We start from the raw sequence: 25,528 nt of genomic DNA on the forward strand, positions 1-25,528 counted from the left end.
CTCAGCCGCTATGTGTTGGAGTTCTCCCCACTTAACGAGAGGGTCGTTTCCCTGCGACTTCGGGCCGGGGACAGGTCTCAGAGTACCCGGCCTTCCTAGAGGCCCTGGGAGGGGTGCTGGAAAGTGCTCCAACCGGGGATTCCATCGTTCTGCTGGGGGACTTCAACTGTTTACAGTGGAGGAGGGGAGCTGTTGAACTCGACTGGGGATATCGTCGGGCGGTGGAAGGAAAACTTCGAGGATCTCCTCAATCCCACTGACACGCCTTCCGTTGAGGAAGCAGAGGCTGGGGACTCAGAGGTCGAGTCATTCATTACCCAAGCTGAAGTCACTAAGGTAGTCCGGAAGCTCCTCAGTGGCAAGGCACTAGGGGTGGATGAAATCCGCCCTGAGTACCTCAAGTCTCTGGATGTTGTGAGGCTGTGTACGCCTCTGCAGCATCGCGTGGCAGTCGGGGACAGTGCCTCTGGACTGGCAGACCGGGGTGGTGGTCCCTCTCTTCAAAAAGGGGGACCGGAGGGTGTGTTCCAACTATCTGGGGATCACACTCCTCAGCCTCCCGGGGAAAGGCTATTCCAGGGTGCTGGAGAGGAGAATTCGGCCGATAGTCGAACCTTGGATTCAGGAGGAACAATGCGGTTTTCGTCCTGGCCGCTGAACACTGGACCAGCTCTATACCCTCTGCAGGGTGCTCGAGGGCGCATGGGAGTTTGCCCAACCAGTCCACATGTGTTTTGTGGCTGAGGGCTGACAATAAAACCTACATTTTTACCTATTATTCTATGAAAATGAAAAAGAGTAATGACTGACTATTTCAAAGGGTTGCTAATGGCACATGATTTGGATATTTTTATGTCTGGGAACATTTTGGGATTAAAAGGGTTAAGACTGCACTACAAACAGTGGTGGTCCTGTCACTATGCCTCCAATTGATCATGTGCCCTGGCTACTTGGCCAAGGGGATGTCCCTTTGGGTGACTGGTAAGCGCGCATGACTATTACCCGGGAGGTGTGGGTTCAATCCCCGCCCGGGCCCTCTTCACCTTGCCACAACTGCATTACAAAATTACAAGCTCACTAAAGTGAACTAGGGTGTAATAAGTGGTTTGGCCTCAGAGAAACTAAATGCTGCAAGGTTGGATGGTGGGTCCAGGTAGGCGGGACTTAGGGCGTGGCTATAAGAGTGGCGACTGCTTTGTTGTGACATCACAACGTTGCAGTAAGTCTGTGTGTATTTAAAGAACCTGGATAGGAAACTAAATGTTTACTAATATAACATTATCTTCAATTTAGAATGGCATGGTCACTTTCACATCCTTACTTCATAGACCACCATTTGTTGTTTTGTGAAATTCATTTTTAATTGTTGCTGCTGTATCTGTCTGTATCTGCCTCTGTTTTGTGAACTCTTATAGGTTCACAGCCTTTACTTTGGTTTGTTTCCAGGGTCCAATGAGACATACTTCTTTATAGAAAAATCTATGAATTGGACTGAAGCTCAGATCTACTGCAGAGAACACCACACAGACCTGGCCAGTGTGAGAAACCTTCAGGACGTCGAGGAGATATCTAAGCTGCCCAAACACAATGCCTGGATCGGCCTTTACAAAGGGACATGGAAGTGGTTGGATGGAAGTAACTCCTCATTTAGGTTCTGGAATGAAACGACACTGGAACCTAGCAGCAGCCTTCAAAATCAGAGATGTGCAACAGTACATTTTGCAAACTCTGGAAAATGGGAGCCTGGGAACTGCGATGACATGAGAGCTTTTATCTGCTACAATGGTAACAATCTGTCAGCTTTTAATTTTTCATTTAGATTTACGTCACCTGCTGTGGTTTATACTCAAAATGACAATGCTACATGCTAATGCTCAGCTGGTAAATATATACCATGCTCAGCACCTCAAATGCTGCATCTGTATGAAACACAAACTCCGACTTGGGTATAGGCAAACATGAGCACTTGAAACTAATTTCTTCACAGTTCTTCCACTAGTTGTAATATAGTTGTTGTCTGGGAACCAAAGTTTCAGTTAAGTAAATGTTGGTGTATAACTACTAGTTGCTGCTATCAGGATTTGTTGTCTATGTAGCCTACCTTGACTTCCTGAACCAATTTTATTGGCAAATTATCTAAGAGCAGTTGACATGTTTTTCTATCTCTGGAGCCATGCTGCTAAAAAGGCCAAAACCTACCGCAAGGAATATTATGTGAAAAAAATAGATAGCCTAGTATCCATAGATATCAAATGAAATATAAGATCCCTATGAACTTGTTTGAAAAGTTGAAATGCAGTAGGGATCAAAGTTTTCAGTGATGCAGGAATGCCAGGATTCTTCGTCCACCACAAAATGCACTCAACAAACACTAAGCTCATGGAAAGTCGTAATCACTGACTCTGAGATGTCAGTGCTGCTGTTAAACTGTGTTACCAATGAAGCTTGTTTGTTTGTTTTTTTCAGCCCGGCTGGTTTCAAGGGTGGTGAGAATGAAGCTGGAAACAGACTCCTCTCTGGATCTGAATGACCCTGCTGTGATGGAGAACATCCTGATGCAGGTAAATAATAAGTAACATTTGTATTTATTTACAGAATAGATGGTTTTCTGTTTTGCATGTACACACACATGCATCCATGTAACACACACAAACACAAATACTACAGCTGTCAACAACACATTCCCCGTGTTTCAGCAGTAATGTATTGTTTTGTCCTTTACTTGAACTTGAGGACAAACTCATAGCTTGTATGCAACCCTGATCAGTTTCCTTTCCTTTCCAAAGTCAACCATCAATCCAATAATGTCTGTTAAGAAGCACAGTGTAAATTTAGGATGTGCAGTGTAAACATTGACATTTGTGCGATTCTTGACATTTCTACTGTATGTGGGTCAGAAAACATAGAATCAATAAGGTAGTTGTGGTGAAAGGCAGAAGCACAGACCTACTGCAGAGAGAAATACACTGATACTAACTGTTAATGGACCCACAAAGCAGACCCCAGGCAAGAAAAGGTTCAATGGTTCTATAAACAGGTTGGTACACAAATAATCAGTCCACCAGGCAAGGGTATGGGCAATAGAGCAAGTAATAGTAATAATAAAATGATTGAACCAGATATTCTTAAAACTCTTTTTTGACATTGATGTCAGAGGTAAGGACTGCAACTGGATTTTGTCTGATTGGCTGTTTAATATAGGCTACCCAAAATAGTGGGCCAATATGAAGCCATAAAACTTCAGCTACCCTTTGGCCTCTGACCACCACCCTCAGGACAAACTGTTTTTAGTTGTCCTTTCAATTTGAGTGAGTGTCAGTGTAATAGACATTGCTGCCTCTAGGTGTCATCAGTGGGACATGTAGTGTCTTCAGTCTTCTGACGTTTGGAACATGACTTCTTGATGATAGACTCATTATGTCAAGAGAATAAACAAACAGTTAGTCAACAGATGGAAGTCACAACATTTATTAATGGATTGGTAATATTCATGACAGCGGTATTTCCAAATAATGAGAACCTCTGCCAGTGGGGTTTTTCACATTGGTCTTTTATTAATTCATAGTTAATCTATATAAAAACATCTGCTAACTATTTATAAAGTACGTACAAATGATTAAATCTTTTTAAACCCACTATCATCTGCTAAGATGAGTCAGACCATATCCTAGAGATAAACACCAACCAGCTGAACGTCTTCATTCGCGCATGCGCTCTGCGGTCATCACAGTATGATGAAGAGTGCAGTGTACGAGTAGCGCCAGAGGTAAACAAGCTTTCATGTTACTCGTTTGCGCATTTAACGCTCGTTGTCACGTTTAAATAGCGGAGACGGCTTTGTAAAGGTTTCCACTTCCATGACAGCTCAGTGGCCAACACGAAACCGTAATCCGCTTGCAGCTGTCACTGTGACTTTTCAGGCTGAGCACAGGCTAACATGTAGCTGTCTTAGCTTATCTATTCACAGTGAATTGAGAGAAGACAACTCAATTTAACTGGAAAGGCTTAATGTACAACTTCAAAACTTTGTTTGTCTCTTTTCCTGTGCAACTATAGCGTAGAGGCGCGTTATTTTGAAGCATATTCTTGTTTAGTCTTCATGCCATTGCTTGCTACTCTTTGAAGCTAACACAGTTAGCATTAGCATATTAGCTACTGTCAAATATCTGAGCAGCTCCGGAGTAGGCGGGACTTATTTCCGACTGACAGTCGAAACCTCCAGTGACAAGACTCGACAGGCGCCGTCGGCTGCCTGCTCCCAATCAGCTTCTTTCACAGAGGACGCTGACAGACCACATACAAAACATGTCAGAAATGTCTTTAGTTAATTAATTCGCTCGCCATCTGCCTCAGTTTTTATGTTTTAAGTCGGGTATGAAAGCTCTTGAGATTCAGGCAGAGCTACGTGGATACTCATGGATAAACTAAACTAAAAAGTTTGTTTGTCTGCAGCCGTTATCTCTCAGAGACGTCCAGCATGTGGTGTCATCACGTTACGTGCATTCGACGCAACCTGACACAAGGCAGTTTGTCATTATGTACCTTTCTTTCTTTCTTTCTTTCAAGAGCACTTATTTTGAAAACAACAGTCCGTCATATCTTTGTAGTTTGCTCCCTATGAAAGTTTGTGGACTATACAAAAAATATTGAAGCCATACAAATAATTTACGAGTGTATTCGCATTGAAGTGCCATACTGATTACTGATAATAGCAGACTGATCACATCCTGGACCAGGCTACACACGAGAATGGTGTATTTCTATCTGGCATCACATTTGTGATCAGTTAAATCAATGTGACAGTCTAAAAACAGACATTGTTGAAGATAGAGCTGCAGCAATTGGTTGATTAAATTAGTTAACTAGTCACTCCAGCAAATTAGATATTTTTCAAGTAAAACTGGAGAACTCATTATGTGTTTTGATCAGGGTTTGGCTGTATGTCATTGTCTTAACCCTTTGTCCTCATGACTCTAAGGTTTCTGACAGCTAGTTGGAGCAAACTGATTCTGAATGTGAAAACGATGCATTGCGCTTTATTTTGCTGCCACGGCCTTAAACCTACAAGAATGAACAGATTTTGGAGTCAAAGGCAACACAAAAATACACTTAATAACAACAAAAGACAAGGAATATTAATTGTTATTAACTACTTACCAGGCCTGCACGATATGAGCAAAATGTGCAACGACACTTTTCAACATTGCAATGACAATTTGACTTGCGATAAATAAGAAAATTGTGAAAAGTTTTGAAAAAAGTTCCTTGTTGGCCTTTTTACTTGCAGCCATCAAGACCCTAAGAAGATAAATTACTCAGTCAGTGAATTTAACCCTCTCCTGCCTCCTCTCCTTACTTATCACATTCTAGATAACCCTTTGCAATGTGTTTATAGAGCATGTTCATATGGTGATAACGATGAAAATACACTTAATTGGTCAGCCCTATTACTTACCATGTCTTACTCTCTCTCTGCAGATGAAGACTCCTCCTGAAAGGCCAGGAATCACTTTCAAGGTCGGAGCACAGCTGGAAGCCAGAGATCGACACAAGAATTGGTCTGGACTTTACACTAACACGCCCGTGTAGTACCAAACAAACCCCAGTAACTGATTCATTCTGACATTTAAAACTGTAGCTTTTTCTGAACAAACTGAACCTTGAAAATTCAAATTTTTGTGTTGAGTTGACCTTTAATATTTGATGATATCTCATTGTGGGGTACATTTCTGTCCTGTCAGGTACGCAGCCACGATTGAAAAGATCGACTACAGAAAAGAGAGGGTCCTTATCCATTACCGTCAATGGAGCCGTAGACACGATGAATGGTTTCAGTGGAGCTCGCCGTACCTTCGACCAATGGAGCGAGTCAGTCTGAGGAGGCAGGGTCTGAATCCCCCTCGCTCACAACCGGTATGATCCACTGACAGTGTGTGTCGTTTCAGATGTTCTTTATCCTGATCCTGGTTTCCAGGTCTGTGCTCCTCTTCTCTGGTCTCTCTGCTGGACTTGATTTTTCTCCTCTCTCTCAGATGTTTGTTTCAGGCACAAAGGTTCTGGCCTGTTGGACAGACTGTCGTTTCTACCCGGCCAAAATCCTCAGGGTTAACAAGGATGGTGAGTTTCAGTGTGGAGTTACTGTATGTCACTGTACATTAGTGCTTAAACAGTTGTTTGACAGAAAATCTGTTTTGATAATTGTTTAATTTTTTTAAAGCAGCAAAATGCGGTTTTGTCCTCTGATTTCTTTCGTTGTAAATTGAATATTTTTGTGTTTTAGACTCAAGTGTTTCTTGAACTGAGCTGGAGATTTAAATCTTGTCTTAGAATCAGATCATATGTTTAAAGGGATAGTTCAACATTTTGGCAAATTGGCCCATTGCCATAATCCCTATAGTCTTGGGAGTAAGTTCGTTACCTTTAATTGTCGGTGCATTTTTAGAACGGCAAAGCCAAGCCGTGAGCTTCTCAGAGCTACGCTACGGAGGCTCATGGAATTTCTTGATTTCCCTCATCAAACTCAATCCAACAATTCCAAAACAAGTCCCCAAGTCCACTTGGTGGACAAGTTGTGACCTGCACATTCACCACGCTATGAGATAATAACGGAACGTTACGATACAGAGTTGTTTTCGAGGTAAATGCAGAGACTGCTTGCTGAAAAACTGTCCCTGAAGGCAACGTGCATCAGCGGTTTTGCATGAATTTACCTCTAAAACAACTCTGTCTGGTAACATTCTGTTATTATCTCATAGCGTGGTGAATGTGCAGGTCACAACTTGTCCACCAGAGCGTTTTGGAGTTGTTGGATTGTGTATTTGATGAGTTTGATGAGGGAAACCAAGAAATCCCATGAGCCTCCGTAGCGTAGCTCTGAGCAGCTCACGGCTCTGCTCCGCCGTTCTAAAAATTGCTTGCACCGACAATTAAAGGTAACAAACCTATTGCTTGCTATGACTATAGGGATTATGGCAATGGGCCAATTTACCAAAATGTGGAACTATCCCTTTAAGAAAACTTTTTGTGTGTGTGTGTCAGAATCCTACACAGTGCGTTTCTATGACGGCGTGGTTCGGACTGTGAAGCCCACCAAGGTCAAACCTTTCCAGGAAGTAAGAAATACCCACTTCTCATTGGTCCTCACCAGATTGGCTTCACCAGTCACTGATCGTTTGATTCTCAGAGTGTTTTCTTCTTCTTTGTGTGTGTGTGTGTGTGTGTGTGTAAAAAGAAGTCCAGATCTGAGAAAAGCGCGGTCGGAAGTGAGGGATGGGAGGAAGGGGAGAGCGAGGAGGAGGATGGTGGAGAAAGAGAGGAAGAGGATAAGAAGGAAGAAGAGGCGGAGGAGAAGGTCACATCAGAGGAGAATGAAGGAGCTGATGAGGAGGACGGGGAGAGGAAGAGAAAGGCAGAGGCCTCATCCTCCCATCTACCAGCAAAGAAGAAAACAGATGACAGTAAGGCAGATGACCTTTGACAACTCTCATTGTACTGAACTTTTGTTTAAAAATGAAAACTTCTTACACATTAATTGATGCTTCATAAGTATTAATGAAATGCATCATAGGTGCCCTTGAAGAAGAATTCCGATCATTTTCTAAATAACGCTCTACAGCTCTAGGTCCCCGAATGCTACCATATACATACCTGCAAACTAGTCGCCTTTCGGCTATAATCGCCGTTCTCCTGGTGAACTGGGTCGTTTACGTGAATCGTGCAGAACCGGGGAGTTTTTCAAAATTGGGGGGGGGGGGGTCGGCGGGGGAGTGATAGAGTCTTGATAATCATATCGGACAGCTTTTATTTTGAAACGACACGTGGGAAGTTATCTGATGTATCTGTGGAGCGCAGAAAACTATGATGACAGGCGCCTTGGATAAAGCGTGTTTGTGTGTGTGCATCGGGGCCATTCAGCTGTAGCGTGTTTTGCTCACATACTTTTAGGGCTGGTTAACCAGGTTAGATTGACACAGCACAGGAAGACTGTACACAGCACAACGACACGTGGTAATGTTTGGGCTGCTGCAGCCTGGCGTCAGCAGCGGGGCATCGCCAGTAAAAAAGAGAGAGAGAATGAGTGTTGCCTCGAAAGAAAAAATGGAGGAGAACTTTAACCACGGAGACACCAGGCAGTCGGAGCGGCTCGAGCTCCGGCCGCCGTCACACATCAAAGGGAGCGCAGTCACGGCGTAGCCGCTCTGCTGCTGCTGCTGCTGCTGCTGCTGCTGCTCACACCAGAGCGACACTGTTCAGCTGTGCCGACCTAAACACTGGCCACTTGCGAAGCAAGCGCTAACCGCGGCGATTTCTCTTCCTTTTTCTTTTTCAGCCGGGTTTAGGCTGAGAATGATCGCTAATTAGACGGACCACGTCAGGTCCGGGTTTTAATTTTCAGGTCCGTTTATAACTGTAGCAGCAGCAGCAGAGAGATGGGGCAGCTCCTGGGGAGCCTGGCTCTAGTCTGACCTAACTCCTGTCTGATGTAATGTTAAAGAACGCCTGAACAGCGGAGTGATAATGTCTGTAAAAAGACCCAGTGCTGTTGTACTGTACATCAGCACTCATGTATGTCTCTTGCCCAATCAAATTATTTGGTTGAAACTAACTGTATATAATACCAGTTTTATTTATCTGAAACTGTTATTAGGCTACTCATTGCTTTTATATGTTAATCATTACATCTGAAATGTTCAATTTTTGACGAAAAATAAATATTTAAATCAGAAATAACCTTCTGATATCTTCAAATCTCACTTGTGAGTATGATGGAACATTTAGGCTTGACAAAAACAGTGACTTGAGTCCTATTGTGATATATATCGATATTGACTGATATGAAAAAAATTATCGTGATAGGATTTTTTCTCATATCGCCCAGCCCTACATACTTTCAATGTAGGCGCGAGTTATGCACGCGGCGCGCCGCACATTCGGTGTGCTTGTTTTTTCATGCACGTTCGCGGTGTACAGCTCCATGGACCTGCTTCTACCGCTGGTGTTCTGTCAGACCGGTTCTGTGAAAAAGTATTTCCCCCTTCCTGATTTCTTACTCAAACTTGTTATTTATATCATCAAACAACTTTTAACTCATTGAGTGCCGCGCGCCACTAAACAACAATAACACTGACGCACCGTGCCGTGTCACAGCCTCTCGCCGCGGAATGTGATGGTCTCTCGGCCACAGCAGGTCTGGAACACCGGTCCCAGTCGAGAAATTACGTGGTTGGCACTCAATGAGTTAATAGCCTAGACAAAGATGACCGAAGTAAATATAAAATGCACTTTTTAAATTATGATTTCATTTATTAAGGGGAAAAAGCTATGCAAACCTACCTGATCCTATGTGAAAAAGTAATTGCCCCCTCTTGTTAAATCATGAACTAACTTTGATAAACCTTTTTATTTTTTTTGGAAAGCTGGTTCAATTTCACTCTTCACATCCAGGCTCCAGTGATCCATGGTGAGATCCTTTATCCACTAATGGAGAAAGCTTGGAACAGTGGTGAAAACCTTCCCAAGATGCCTGCCCCATCAAAATATTATACAAATAAATAAAAACATTGTGTGACAAATCTGCAAAAAAGTAAGAAATCAGGAAGGGGGCAAATACTTTTTCACAGCACTGTATTTAATGGAGGGGGGACAATACCTGATATTCTCAGCTGTAAACAGTAGGCTACATATAATCATAGAAAGCTTGAAGCCACAGGTCATGTCTGTTCTGGTGTAGCGGTGTAATAGAGGGGTACAAACTGATATAATAATTATTTTGGCAAATAATGTGAACATTTTCTGCAGCTGACCCCACCTGATTGAGGTGTACTTATTCTCTCAAAGCTGTCTTTTTAATGAGAGATTTGCTCTCTGTTTAACTGGGAATGCTCCAAAAAGCATAACTTGCATATCAAAATCACAAAAATTTTCTCCCGGGGGGGGGGGGGGGGGGGGGGGGGGTGGTTTGGTTTTTCGGACCTTGTCACCTTTTTTACTCTCTGGAGTTTGCAGGTCTGCATATAGTAGTAATAGTAGTAAAAATAATAGGAAAAGACCTGAGAAAAATAACTGCAATGTTGCGCAGCTAGCAGGAGGAGAGCTAGGTCTGGGCTGCACATATTTTTCTCGGGTCTTTTCCTATGGTAGCACCTGGAGCTGTAGAGCATTACTTAGAAAATGACCGGAATTCTCCTTTAAGGGGCCATGTCCACCAAACGCGTTTTAACGCTGACAGCGCTCTCAGCGCTGCTTTCCTAGCACTCTCTCTCTCTCCCTCATCAGAATGCCGCTGTTGCTAGGTTACAAAACGAGTCCTCTGACACTTCCGTGTTCCTGCCTTGTTTAATGTAAACACTACAACGAGTGTCAGAAATACACAACAGCATTAGCGGCAGCTTTTGACATGGACCCTGAGGTCGGCCTACCTTCAATACAAGTGTGGGTCATGATATAAACCGAGCCACGTCTCCGGTTGTGTTGCTGTCGGTAACGTATGATTCTGATTGGTCAGTGCGGTGAAAAGTGACGAGCGCAAAAAGAAGCAAGCGCCGAGGGCGCTGAACGCTGTGAGCGCCCAACTCAATAGGGTTTGAATGGAAAGTAGACGCCCAGAGCGCTGAAAACGCGTCTGGTGGACACGGCCCCTAAAGCTGATTGGTGCATGTGACGTTCAATGCCGGCATTAGGCATCTGGGGGCCCGTTTCAATACTTCATTAAAAGCTGAAAGGACGCAGTAAACGCACTATCCATGCATCCCAGGGACGCACATACCTGTGTAAAATGATACATTGTGATGAAGTGTTAAAATCATTATCAGGCCAAGAAACCAGGAATCAGCAGAAAAAACGAAGATTGAAGTTGGTTTTTAAAAAAAAGCAAAATCATTACCTGCATTTTCAGCCATGAATAGGCAGCTTAACACAATCAAATACCATAAGCTTTAACAATACTCTGAATTTAAATTGGCAAAAAAAAGTAATGAAAGCAGAGTACACCGTGTCATTTCAGCACCATGGACAGCATATAGGAGAGGACAAACAGACGTAGATTCGTCCTATACAGAAATCTGCCCTTTCTGTTTTGAAGTGCTGAGAACTCTCTAATCATCTTATCTCTGTCTAGTTATTTTGTCACCTCCTGCTCAGTTGAAATTTGAGCAGGAGGTGACAGCCGCTCCTGGAGCATCGTCAACCTCAGATGAGTTTGAATTTATTTCAAGCGAGAGAAACTCCTCTAAGAGTCCACTCGTTGAAGGAAAACATCTCTCTTAAATAATTATTCAGGTGTCATTGTCTGTTGGTGGAGACGTTAGCTTTCTACTGTAGTTGTGCGGCGTTGCCTCGGTGATGAATTATTGTTTATACTTTCTTTTACACTCGGCGGGCAGTTGGGGGGCCCCTGGCGGCTTCAATTGAAAGGGTTGAAACGTAGGTAAGGTCGCCTATGGTGACGTTGTATGCTTTGTCAGCCTACTCCAGACAGACACCTGGACCATGTTCATTGTCTACTGTCATGTTGATGATATTAATTTGGAAATTCTCCTATTGCCACAATCCCTGTAGTTTTAGCAGTAGGTTCATTACCTCTAATTGTCGGTGCAAGCTGTTTTTAGATCGGCGGAGCAGAGCCGTGAGCTGCTCAGCTAACACAATGGAGGCTCATGGTGTTTCTGCGTTTCCCTCATCAAACTAAATACACAATCCAGCAACTCCAAAACACTCTCATTACAAGTTGTGACCTACACATTCACCACGCTATGATATACTGTAATAACGTATAATTATGTAACATTACGACACATGAAGCAAATACTCAGAACTACTTGCTTTTGAAATCACTCCGCCCAGCAGCCGTGTCTGGAATGTAGTTCCGGTTACACATTTGCCTCGAAAACGACTCCGTCTCGTAACGTTCCATTATTATCTCATAGCGTGGTGAATGTGCAGGTCACAACTTGTCCACCAGAGCGTTTTGGAGTTGTTGGGTTGTGTATTTGATGAGTTTGATGAGAGAAACATGGAAATACCGTGCACCTCGTGTCTCTGCCCCGCCGATCTAAAAACAGCTTGCACCGACAATTAAAGGTAATGAACCTACTGCTAAAACTATAGCAACAGGCTAATTTGCCCAAATGTTGAAATATCCCTTTAACTGCTCCTCCCCCAGGTAGAAGCAGTGGGGCTGAGAGTCAGCCAATCGCAGCTGACTCCACGCAACCAGCTGTTCCTAACCCCACCCACATTGACAGAGGTAAACAGAGAATTTCAGATACTGCCAGTGTAGTTTCTCAAAATAAAAACATTAAACAACCAAACAAAAATAGTCTCTAACGATGTGTGATAGTGTTCCTGTAACAACTTCAGTTTTTGTCTTGGCTCTCAGAACTCCTGTTGGAGCGTCAAGCCCACCTGCCCACCACACACAAGTTCAGCAGAGAACCACGTAAGTGAAATCACACACACCACACAAACTGCACACAATACAAAACATGCTTCACATTCACCTCACATGCACACTACACAATCTATAGGAGTTTATTGTTGTAGAGAAATGTATCTAATAATATTATAGTGCCAAGATTTAAAACACACTCACATCCACAACATCAACTAGGCCCCTGCAGCTGTGTGTGTTGGTTTGATAATGTGTGAACACATGTGACATAGAGTATCAAATGGAAAATGATGCTTTGAATCAGGAAGTACGGCGGCCTTGAGGGCTCAACACACTGCGCCCTAAGAAAACACATGCTCTGTCCCTGTCTCAGTGTACAGAGTGATAAAGAACCAGCCTCCCCCCATCCTGTCCATCGAGTTGGACCACAACCCCTTCAAGTGTCCCACAGCAGGCTGCTCCAAGTCGTTCAGGAAGGCCAGTCTACTCCACTACCACATCAAGTACTACCACTCGGACCAGGAGCTCGGCGAGCAGTGCGGCGAGCAGGAGTCGCCGAGGTAGGTCGATGGTTCTGAATCCCAGAGTATAGAAACTGTATAGAAAGCTGAGCTCAACACTGACGCTGAGGTTGTTGCAGGAGGAAGCGGTCATCTTCAGAGGGAGCTGACTTTGCGTCAGACAGGAAGAATGAGAACCAAAATACAAGCTGTCACCGTGACGACCAGGACCACAGCACTATGAGAACAGAAAGGACAGGTACACATGGAGGTATAAAAACTGAAACAACCAGAACACACAGACACACACACACACACACACACACACATCCAAATGTATCGAATTTAAAGCAGAAGTAAGCGATCCGGTCATTTTGGCTAACTTCCTGTCAGCCGATGGAGTTAGCAGTCCCCGCCCTCGTCCCTACGTCACCACATTCACGCGCATCCCTTGGCTGCACACACAGAGAGGACCGCCCCTTTATGCCGTTCTCTCTCCTCATTGGATAAAGGTTGTAGGATACAAGGAAAGTTTTCTCTTCGGCTTACAGCAGAGCAGAGTGACTGAGAGACCCGTGTTTCAGACCAAACACTCTATGTAAGTGATTGCTGTCGGAAGATAGAACTATTTAAGACTTATATTAACACAAACATTCCGCTTACTTCTGCTGTAAGAGCAGATTTTGTGAAAATGCGCAAAAAGCAAATGTGAATTTATGCCCGTTTCCATTCGTCATTGTTTTGCGATTATTGGGAGAGGAGGAGTGCGCCGTGAGATTACGTCATAAGAGAGCGTGAATGTATCCATGACAACAGTTGACACTCAGCTGACACTCAACATCATGGACAATTTACGTACTTTCCGGACTAGACGCACCTGTATATAATCTGCACCAGCTAAATTTTAAAAGAAAATACATATAGCTTATAGGCTGCACTTGAATATAAGCCGCAGGTTTTCATGTTGTAACATGAGATATTTACACAGAAAGACAGTAGGGAACTGTGCAAGTCCGCTCGCTTTTCCGCTGTTTTGGTTACGCTCCTCTCGCCCATGTGCATCTGTTTACAATGAAGCCGGCGAAAAATCAATAAATGGAGCGGTGGATAACGTTACATAACATATACGATGTTACGACATGTGTGTTTGTGTAGTCTTAACCGTCATGAACAAAAGATTACAGGTTACGGAGCGCGTTTGTGCTGTGGTGTGCAGAGACAAGAGCTGGGAGACCGGGGCGTCGTTCTCCATTTGTTTGAACGTCGGCGGGTGAAGGACTTTTGGGAAGTTCTCCTCCAGCAGCACTTCACCCACAAACTCTGACTCAGTTCGCATAACCTGTTTCCATAACAAAAAGTTGCATTTTCCTTTTATCGATACGCTGACAAATCCACCCAACCAAAGCGTAAAAACTTTTATGCGCATTTACTGCCTTTTTTTGAATCGTTTCCATCCAAGTATTTATTCACAATTTTTGAAAATGCCAATAAAAAAAGGTGGATGGAACCGCAACCAATGATATCTGACACAGCTTTGATATTTCAAGACACAAACATCTTTGTCCAAACACAGGTCCTTGATTCAGGCTTAAAGCAGAACTATGCAACTCGGCCGGAAATAGCTCGCTCCTTCGTTGGTTTCTCTTTTTTTCCCTCTCCGGGGCTCCCCCACAGTTCTGGGAGGCACATGTCACTTTCGTAAAAAAAAAAACTCGCCGCCGCCACCACCCCCTCCACCCCCTACACGTGCTTGTGTTTACTGCTGAAGGTAGAGAGCGGTGTTTGCTAAGCAGGGAGCTAATGCTAACACGGAGCTAACGCTAACAGGGAGCTAATGCTAACACTGAGCTAACGCTAATACGGCCACACACAGACAAAGACACAAAGACACAGACATACACACACATTAATAAAGGTTCCAAAACGCGAAGGTGTGTGTGTCATGATGTATTACATTATCTTATAAAAGATCAATGGTGTGTGTGTGTGTCTGTTAGCATTAGCTCCGTGTTAGCCACAAGCCGAACTTCATCAGTACAAACATGTTTCCATGGTTTCCTCCGACTTTCCGAACTCAAACCAATCACGATTCATGACATGTATGACGTCATCTGCGTTCTTATCTCGTACAGCCGTAAGGCAGTTTCTCGCGATAGTCCATCCATTGATGAGATTTGTAACACCGAGACGGAGGACTGATCTTGCAAGTGCGGTTTTCAGCCAGTGGGGGGGGTGAGCGCATTGGCCTAGACCCCATTCACCTCATAATAGGTCACTCTACCATCACAGTGACTCTGAGCCACAATAATTACAGCCCAAATCCTGCATAGTTCTGCTTTAAATGTGGTTAATATTGAGGTTAAAGGGATATTTCAACATTTTGGTAAATTCGCCCATTGCCATAATTCCTATAATTTTTGGAGTAGGCTCGTTACAGCTTGCACCGACAATTAAAGGTAACAAACCTACTCCTAAAACTGGGGGTATTATGGCAATTTTGGAATTTGGAATTTGCCAAAATGTTGAAATATTCCTTCAAGCAATCGTTCAGCTTTACTCTATCTGACCCGTCTGACCTGCTGTCTGAACAGAGGTGATGGTGGATGGTGGGAGGGAGAAAACTGGAGGACAGAGCAGAAAGGACAGGAAGAACTTCCTGAGGGTCAAACTAAAGAAGAAGAAAAAGAAGAAGAAGAAGAAGAAAAATCAGTCGGGTGAGAAACTTATAAGAAACTACAGTTGCCACCTGTTTTTAGATCACCGACGTCCATGTGTCCCTTTCACCTCAAAACAGTATCTTTACCTTACCTTCTCACTGTATCGTATCCGTCTACTTCTCAGGACTCTGTGGCAGTGATGATGAGAGCTCAGACAGACCCCCGATAACTCTGAAACTGACCACTGGACAACAGGACTCACAAACACAAGGTGGGAATACCACACACACACACACACACACACAAAAGCTGCATAGAACTTCCTCTTCATGTTGGAATGCAGATGTTTGGTTTGTTGACACTGAATATGAAGGTTTGTCGTGACTTTGCTCTCAGTTGAAGACGGCAGCGACTGGTCCACATTAACAGCCGAGAGCGGAGAGGACACGCCCTCCTGGCCTGTTGCTATGGAGACAGAGGAGTGCGAAGTGGTGAGGTGTGTGTGTGAGGTGGACGAGGAGAATGACTTCATGATCCAGGTAACCTAAACACACACACTTGCACACACGCATGTATAGAGATATTATTAGACAAGATATTTTCTGGGCTTTGTCATCATTTCTCCTAATCAGATGTTTGTGTGTGTGTGTGTGTGTAGTGTGAGTCTTGTCTGTGTTGGCAGCACGGCACCTGTATGGGTTTATATGAAGACAACGTCCCACATAACTACATCTGCTACTACTGCAGACACACTGCAGGTACGACGCACTACTCTGTGTTTGATGTGTTGTTTGTGTGCAGTGTTCATGAATAGGTAAGAATCTGTCGTGAGTTCTACCTCACATTTACCGCTGTGACCCGTTACTCCCTCATCAGATATTTCACCACAAATCAGACATGTTTATAGCTGAATACATTTAAAGGAGCTGCACATTTGCACAAGTGTTTTCCCTTGACTGATCAGACCTCTGGATTGGGTATTGGATAATGGGGCTGACGCCAGATCCATGACCCCGATTGATTCACTTTAATTCCATGTTTGTGAGGCTACATCACGTGTCAGCAGCAAGCGCAGCATGCCTGTAGACAACAAACACAGAGCAGCAACGTTTTATAAAGTTAGAAAGTAATGTTAGAGTCCTTCACTGTCTTCCACATGGCAAGGTGTACAGTTTATTAATTCAACAGTGGGATTGGATGGAATGGATAATTTCCGTTTTTTACAATCTGGACCTAATTTCTAGCGTAAAATACGATCATTTACTCACCCAGATAACTTTGTTGTCATTACAAGTCATTCGGATGAAATTAGATCCAGCCGAGAGCCGCGTATATCTGTATAATGTGAGTCTACAGGGCAGCAGAATGCAGCCTCTAAATAACACATTATCTGCCACGAAACTCGTTCATTTCACCAATATTTTGTTATGATACGCTAGTGCTATTCCCCTCTGAGTCCGGGGTTACCTGTTATCAACATCCGTGGTCTGTAGGTTGACCTACTGACCTCTGACCTGGATGATGTCATCTCATTCTGATAATAGTGATTCCGCTTTGGCATTCGGGTCCATTTTTAGCGCAACTAGCCGGAGCTTTAGTGAGTCCAGGTTGAGGAGAGGAAGCCTGTGGAAGCTGAACTTCGTCCAGCTGCTCATTTTGTTCTCACAAGTCGAAAACACGCAGAAACAAACCGTAGCATTAGCGGTAGCAACAAGCCGCACCGGGCAGCTGTCGGAGATGACATCATTCAGGTCAGAGGTCAGTAGGTCAACCTACAGACCCCGGATGTTGATAACAGCTAACCCCGGACTCAGAGCGTATCATAACGAAATATTGGTGAAATGAACAAGTTTTGTGGCAGATAATGTGTTATTTAGAGGCTGCATTGCGCTGCCCGTGTTGTCGCATTATACGGATATATTATAGTGCTGGATCTAATTTCGTCCGAACGACTTGTAATGACACCAAAGTTATCTGGGTGAGTAAATGATCGTATTTTATGCTTGAAATAAGGTCCAGATTGTAAAAAAACTGAAATTATTAAGCGATTCAAGGGAGACTGAATACTTTAAAAAGACCAGATGATGACTCCTTTAGTAAAGTTTGCTATTGAATTCCCTTCTTGCATGGCTCTGTGTATCACCAGTGTTCATGTATAGTGTATTTTTATTTATGATGTCCAGGTTGGAAGCAGGCCCAGCGTTTCCTGTCAGAGCCTGACTTCCTGATCTCTGGTCACATGTTTGGCCTGTCATGTGTGAAGGAGAACTACTCTGAGATCAACTCCTCCAAGATCACACACACCAGCTGCCTGCTGTCGCACATACACGGTCTCAGTCAGGTCCTGAGTGGGCTGCAGCTCAAAATCAGCCTCCTACAGTGAGTACAGTTAACCATGGTCTCAGACTCTACGTGTTATAATCCACACAGCCCTGTTCTCAGTCGGTTGTCTGTCTGTGTGTGTGTGTGTGTGTGTGTGTGTGTCTTTTTGTCTGCACAGCTTCCCATCCCACCCGGACCTGCAGCTGTGGAAGTTGCCATGGCGACGGGAAGAGGGGCCAAGACTGACATCGAGCCCGAGAGGAGACCCTGCCGTCTGTTACGTCAGCAGCGAGCACTGCTACCAGAAGCCTGGAGCATCATGGGAAAAAGCAGAGGAGAGAGAGAAGGAAACGCAAACGGTAGCAGTGAAGCAGGAATACGATTGCGAACTGAAGGTAAAAAAAACAGCCCGTTGCTGTTCTCATGAACCTTTATCTCCCAACTCTGACATGGTTATCTTCAGACTGCATCAACGTTTAGTATCACATCAAACCCAAAATTACAAATCAGAGTCCGCCTCAGCTCAGCACTCAGTCCTCCAGGTGACAGATCACACGCTCTCTGAGCTGATATTACCTCACGAACAGGACACACAAGAAATAGATCCACCTTGTCGTTCAGTTGTTGCAAAATGTGATTATGAAAAAAAGATGGTACCATTCTGACTGTAAGGGGGAGCTCACTGCTGCTGAACATCTGACTTTACATAGAAGTTCTTTGTGCCAATAACTCATGATATATCGGCTGTTTAATCTGTCAGATGCAACAGATGCAAATGTGATCATGAATCAATGAGGGAAAAAACAACATGATTCAATGGTTAGTCGAGTAAAGGCAAGATCTGACCAATCGGATTCTGATCTTATAGTGTAAACACTACAGGATTTCTAGTCGCAAATATTACACATGTTCATTATCAGATATTATTTGACATCCCTAAACTTTATAGATGGATTGTAAACATGTAAAGAACATGATCGCAGTGATGGCAGTCTTAAAAGATAATTACCGTTTTTTACAATCTGGACCTTATTTCTAGCATAAAATACGATCATTTATTCACCCAGATAACTTTGGTGTCATTACAAGTCGTTCCAACGAAATTAGATCCAGCCGAGAGCCGCGTATATACATATAATGCGGGTACACGGGGCAGCGCAATGTAGCCTCTAAATAACACATTATCTGCTGTGAAACTCGTTCATTTCACCAATATTTTGTTATGATACACTAGTGCTATTCCCCTCTGAGTCCGGGGTTAGCTGTTATCAACATCCGGGGTCTGTAGGTTGACCTACTAACCTCTGACCTAGATGATGTCATCTCCAACTGCGCGGCTCATTCTGATAATAATCATTCCGCTTCGGCATTCGGGTCCATTTTTATCTCAACTAGCCGGAGCTTTAGTGAGTCCAGGTTGAGGAGAGGAGGCCTGTGGAAGCTGAACTTCATCCAGCTGCTCATTTTGTTCTGACAAGTTGGAAACACGCAGAAACGAACCATAGCATTAGCGGTAGCAACAAGCCGCGCCGCACAGCGGTCGGAGATGACATCATCCAGGTCAGAGGTCAGTAGGTCAACCTACAGACCACGGATGTTGATAACAGCTAACCCCGGACTCAGAGGGGAATAGCACTAGTGTATCATAACAAAATATTGGTGAAATGAACAAGTTTCGCGGTGGATAATGTGTTATTTAGAGGCTGCATTGCGCTGCCCCGTGTTCTCGCATTATATGGATATACGTGGCTCTCAGCTGGATCTAATTTCGTTGGAACGACTTGTAATGACACCAAAGTTTCTGGGTGAGTAAATGATCGTATTTTATGCTAGAAATAAGGTCCCGATTGTAAAAAACGATAATTATTCTTTGAATTGGCATGTCAGGCAAGTCGTCAGATATTTTGTCTATTGCTTTAGTGGTTTTGTAGTATTAGCCTACTTTTTTTTTATAACATTGATGATAAAAGTGGGCGGACGGCGTCCCCTCACCTCTATACCCGTGGTCTGCATTAATCAGCTCACTTACTCTGAATTAAAACTGTGACCATGTGAAGCGCAGATGATGGATGGAGGGATGTGATGTTCAGACCAGCTGAGCTCAGAGAAGCACAGAGACATTTAAGAAATGCGCTTTTTATTCACAGCGTTAAACAGGCGCCTGCTGTTGCTACGAGACCCCTGACAACCAGTTTGAGGCTCGTTGTGGTAAATGTGGGACTATTTTTACCTCCTAGTGCTCTATGAGTGTGAGCACAGAGGGCAGCTTCACAGAGGGAGTCATGTTAACATGAAGCCCACACACACACACACACACACACACACACACACTCGCATTCAATCCTCCTTGTCTTCACTAAAACAGTGAATCTGTGTTTCTGTAGGAAATTAAACCTGAAGCCTTCGACACACCAGTGACCGACACCACCACAGACGATGGCAGGTATGCTGTGATGCACACAGACGCACACGCCGACACCAGCATAAAAACAGAGAAGCACACGCACGTGGACTACGAGGGACACGCGCACGCTCTGACGCACACGCCCGAGCCTCGTCCAGCGCCCGTGGCCGAGTGTCAGCTGAACCTGCTGGAGCACATTGAGTCTCTGCACCACCAGATCAGTGCCAGGATGGACCTGATCGAGCGAGAGCTTGACGGTAACACACACACACATACACACACATACATTTCTTTAGTAACACTGAAAAACATGGGAGGAGCCACATTTTTGTCTGTACCATTCTAGCAGGGCGAGTGTTATAGACTCTCCTGATATCTGTTGATCTTTCAGATTCAGATTTATTTGTCGTTCAGAACAATATCAGAGATGTAAAGCAGAACAACATTACAAGCATTGTTCTGTTAATAACACAAATACAATAAGTTAAAATAAATAAGTATAAAAACCAAATAAATAGATACTTGAAGTGATTTCTGGACATTGCACAGGTGTGAGGAGTGTAAACATGCAGACAAAGATATCCTCAGTAAATAAAAATGCAGTTTTTAAATGATGATTTCATTCATTAAGGGAACAAAGCTATCCAAACCTACCTGGCCCTGTGTGAAAAAGGTGCAAACGAGATCATGAATCAATGAGGGAAAAAACAACATGATTCGACAAAAGGCAAAATCTGACCAATCAGATTTGACTATGAAAATTCTCAGTCGGGGACACCCCGTAATTACTGAAAGGGATATTTCAACATTTTAGCAAATTTGCCTATTGCCATAATCCCTATAGTCTTAGGAGTAGGTTCATTACCTTAAATTGTTGGTGCAAGCTGTTTTTAGATCAGTGGAGCAGAGACGTGAGCTCTGCACGGCGCGTGGTATTTCCGCCTTTCCCTCATCAAACTCATCAAATACTCAGTCCAACAATTAATCATTCAGTCGCTCGTTTGCATTGACTTAATATGTAAACTTGTCGCCAGCGACAAAAATAAAAGGTCCGGTGTGAACGCACCTTCAGCAGAGTCAGAGTGATTTCAAAAGCGCAAGTAGTTCTGAGTATTTGCTTCATGTGTCATAATGTTACATAATTATACGTTATTATTTCATAGCGTGGCGATTGTGTAGGTCACAACTTCTCCACGAGAGCATTTTGGAGTTGTTGGATTGTGTATTTAGTTTGATGAGGGAAACGTGGAAATTCCATGCACCACTGTAGCGTTAGCTGAGCAGCTCGCGTCTCTGCTCCGCCGATCTAAAAACAGCTTGCACTGACAATTAAAGGTAATGAACCTACTGCTACTGCTAAGACTATAGATGGATTATGGCAATAGGAGCACAGTCTCAGCTGCTTGGTAATATACAAACTGAATCCCTCTGTCTCTCTCTCCAGTGTTAGAGTCCTGGTTGGACCACTCGGGCGAGCTGGAGCCTCCCGACCCTTTGTCCCGTCTGCCGCAGCTCAAACAGCGAATCAGGCGGCTACTGCGTGACCTCTGCACTGTGAGAAGTCTGTCGGTCTACCGCTGACAGCCCCTCTCTATCACCTCTGACCCCTGACCTCCTGCAAGTCACAGACAGACAGATTGACCGACCGGCGAGGCCAGCTCAGGGTGGACACTAAAGACGGGTTGAGATTGAGTCTCTCTCAGTCTTGAAGGACAATTGTGGGTTTGTTTCCACACAGTCAGGGGACAGTGCCCGCCAGGTGGACAAAAGGTGCACTGCAACAGTGAGGCCGCTTTTATTACAGAGTGACTGAACAGGTGATTTTTGTATCGCCTCCAACAGGACACCGCTCCGTGTCCAACCACACAGTTTGTGGTGACCCCAGGTTTGATCAGTGATGGTTTCTGTGGATTGTCTTTGGGTCGGCAGCTGTCGTCCATGTCATGAGGAGCACGTGGAACGTCAGCAAAAAGTTCCAGCTGAGTTCAGACTGAATACAGTGTCATACATGACCGATGGTGTATGACACGGTACTGTCATACATCATCTTCCAGCAGCTGTAACACCTGACAAACACAAGGAAAGGCTTTGGTCTAAACATTTCTACAGTGGTTTTATTTGTTTGATATTTTGTACGAAAGTTGGTATTCACTGAAAATGTTTTCTCTGTTACTTAAAACATGGTTATTATCCTTCAAAGTAAAATACAGAGTGAACTCTGGTCACAGAACAAATATTATGCTGTTAAGGCACAGTGATGGCTGACACTCCAGCTGTGTTAGCACAGTCTGTAGTAACAGCCGTCTGAGCATCATCCTGTTTTCTCTAGATCAGTCCTTTATTTTTCATTTCATTCAATTACAAATCAAAGAAAGTGTAGTAAGTAGCTCTACATAGCTTGATAAGCATTTACTAGCACCAACTGTTAGCTTGGTGCTGTAGAAATAACTGCACAGTGGATGTATTTACACAGATGTTCCTCTGTTATGGAGCAGTTCAGGATCATTAGGAGCTAATTGCAATAGTTTATGGGACTAATTTGTGAGTTCACTATTGTTGAACTCCCACAAGAGAATCCCTTAATTGTGTTGATAACACAGGAGTTAAGGGATTTTGCAGCAAAATGTCAACCTGGTTTGAGTGGGTGAGACAGGAATAAGAATCTTAAAGCTGAAATTCAAAACTTGGCACATCATTGCTCTTTCCAGAGGTCAATCAAATTACGTTCTGAAGACATTTATTTTAAAATAATCCATTATTATTATAAATCTATGTAACTTTTCTATTTCCTCAGTTTCACACTGAGTAGTTCCTCTCTTTGTCCCAAGCTCAGTTCAGTGCAGTTCTCTCACCTTCTTAGTTTTTCAGGTTTAAGCAGATTCATATCGGAGCTTTTGAGTTTTTTTTTTTTTTTTATGTTTCTATGTTTCTCTGACTTTACAAAGACAAATGTCCATGATGACAGGCCATGAAAGTCCCTTGTTGTTTTCCGCGAATATGAACAAAATAATAATAATAAGCTCACAGGTTCACTTAGTGTAGTGATGTTTCAGATCTTTCAGCAGCATCTCATGGCCTTCTTCAGTTAAGGTCACCGCCTCATAATATGTTGGTGCATATTTTTCAATAAAGTTATCAAAAGCTTCATCCATTGTGACACAAAAACAATTTAAAATGTAAATATGTCAAATTGAATGTTTTATACTTTTATGCAAGATGTCAGCTATTTGAAGCTGCAGTTTTATTTTGATATAGAGAGATTAGTTATGGATCCACAGTGGAGTTTTAGGGGAAACTGGAGATTTCAAGGAAAATCATTTTAGAAAAGAAGTTTAAATTTCTAGGGCAAGAATCTAAATATTACAGGAAAAGTGGTTAACAAGTACTCAATTTCAATTTCTCTCAATATGTTTTTTATGTCTTGATGTTACCACATTTTTTTCTCTTGATGTGACGACAGATTTATTCTTACAATCTCCAGTGACCACTAGACTTTAATACAAGTTCTCCTGATGTGTCTTAGGCTCGTCACAATGTTTGCTGCTGGTGCAGCTGTTTTGTTTTCATGGTTGATCACCAGTCCACTTCACCACAGTTTCAAACATGTCATCATCAACTTGGATGAGTCTAAGTTGCAGCCTATTGGAAACCTACAGCTGCATCTCCCACCTGATACGTCTGAATGCAAACACATGATTGGTCATGTTATCGTTTTTGGGGAGTTAGCGAGGACCAGCAGTTCACACACGGAGCTTCAAAGTTTTCTCATGTATTTTCATACTGTGATTAAAGCATGAAGCAAGAGTTTTCTGAGGAATTCAAACTTTGATTAAAATGCTGAAATTCCGCTCATGTGTGTATTCGTATGTGTCACGTTTTAAAATGTTTTAAATTTTTTTTGTCTGGATTAAAATGAGGTTGTGGTGGTACCTGATGGCCACCCCTCTCATCTTAATTTGAGGGGGGGGGCTGCTGTCTGTTCTGATGATACAAGTCAACAGTGTAAAACTAAGCATGTGGGAGCCTATCCCCATATTTATTAGAGGGGGGCGGTATCTGACAATAATATTCTCAGCTATCAGGATGTGCCCCCTCCCCCACTGAACCCGACTTATACATTTTTATAAAGATTTTGGGCCCCATGAAAAGAAATCTTATTTTGATGCTGTAAAAGTAGGCACAATGATATTTAGGAGTATAATTGGCTTGGTAGGGGAAGCACTGAGCACACTGAATACAATGAAAATCACTACTGGCTGCAACTCTCACCCATTTACACTGGGATTAACATGTGTCTCCGGATAGCATTTACACCTGGCAGTGTCCACCTTGAGATCCGATTCACATATTTGCCCGGGTAAATTAAAAAAGAAAGAAAATAAATAGTAAAAGTATTTCCTCCTGCGTAGTTGTATGGAGATACAGGACGCGTTACCGTTTACACTTGTGTTCAATGTGGTCACAAATGCGTCCTTGACCATGTTTCCAAAAACAAATTAAATTCATGTTACCAGTACAAAATATATTTGTGATTATAAGTTAATAACTCAGTGTTATATTATTTTATCATACTGGGCCCCTAGAATCCTTCTCCTTATTTTCCCCTTTTTGGTGCCCCAGGCTGCGAGCATCATTTATCTCACTTGGTAGAGCAAGCACCCAATAAACACAGGCTCTAGTCCTCACTGCAGCGGCCCGGGTTCGATTCCAACCCGTGGACCTTTGCTGTGTGCCATTCTCCCACTCATTCCTGTCCCACTTCCTGCTGTCCTTTCAAAAATAAATGTGTAAAAAGCCTGAAAAACAAAAAATAACACTGGGCCACCACATTCTCTGTGTATCAGTATGCTTAGATACTCGGGTTGTAAAAATATATATATATGATATATAATGAGAAGTGGATCAGGATTGATTGGGTCAGTTATTCATGTTGTCTGTGACTCTTTGTCACATAGGTCTGGTAAAGACCTCTGTTTGAGCATGATGCTGTTGTATGCTCCTCTGCTGCAAACCTTGTTTGTGTTGTTGTGCTATGAGCAAGTCCAGTTGGCCAGATGGTCTCGCTATGTGTTCACAGACCACCAGGATACTCCCTTATGGTGTGTGTGTGTGTGTGTGTGTGTGTGTGTGCTACAGTGGCCCTCCCCCCACACTGTACAGTGTTGTGGAAATTTGTTTGGCAAGAGCTGAAATAAAGATGTTGAGATCGACTGTCTTTTAAGGGTTTTATTATTTGCAAAGAAGGTCATCGGTCATA

At 43.3% G+C, this 25,528-nt stretch overlaps 1 protein-coding gene across 5 annotated transcripts; it reads left to right on the forward strand.

Moving 5' to 3' along the window:
• The first annotated feature begins 3,725 nt into the window (after positions 1 to 3,725).
• LOC310988838 (PHD finger protein 20-like) lies at positions 3,726 to 24,545 on the forward strand. Of its 5 annotated transcripts, none has more exons than XM_083975612.1 (18): positions 3,726 to 3,766; positions 5,479 to 5,558; positions 5,742 to 5,913; positions 6,033 to 6,117; positions 7,039 to 7,112; positions 7,232 to 7,457; positions 12,161 to 12,244; positions 12,377 to 12,436; positions 12,762 to 12,948; positions 13,029 to 13,159; positions 15,480 to 15,602; positions 15,730 to 15,816; positions 15,942 to 16,084; positions 16,204 to 16,303; positions 17,729 to 17,924; positions 18,046 to 18,262; positions 20,252 to 20,528; positions 21,716 to 24,545. In XM_083975612.1, exons 2-18 carry the CDS (start codon positions 5,479 to 5,481, stop codon positions 21,850 to 21,852), a joined length of 2,379 nt encoding a protein of 792 aa, XP_083831738.1. In that variant the 5' UTR covers positions 3,726 to 3,766; the 3' UTR covers positions 21,853 to 24,545. The 5 variants fall into 5 exon arrangements, with proteins under 5 accessions (XP_083831738.1, XP_083831740.1, XP_083831739.1 ...); XM_083975614.1 differs by having other exon boundaries at positions 13,029 to 13,147; XM_083975613.1 differs by having other exon boundaries at positions 7,235 to 7,457.
• The last annotated feature ends 983 nt before the right edge of the window (positions 24,546 to 25,528 follow it).

Source organism: Trachurus trachurus (assembly GCF_905171665.1).
Source record: "Trachurus trachurus genome assembly, chromosome: 7".
In the NCBI taxonomy this organism is placed as follows: domain Eukaryota; kingdom Metazoa; phylum Chordata; class Actinopteri; order Carangiformes; family Carangidae; genus Trachurus; species Trachurus trachurus.

Coding starts and splice junctions, on each gene's coding strand:
- LOC310988838 (XM_083975612.1), top strand. CDS start 5,479: ATGAAGACTCCTCCTGAAAGGCCAGGAATCACTTTCAAGGTCGGAGCA. Junction 12,245..12,376: donor CCCCACCCACATTGACAGAG/GTAAACAGAGAA, acceptor CTTGGCTCTCAG/AACTCCTGTTGGAGCGTCAA. Junction 20,529..21,715: donor GATCGAGCGAGAGCTTGACG/GTAACACACACA, acceptor CTCTCTCTCCAG/TGTTAGAGTCCTGGTTGGAC.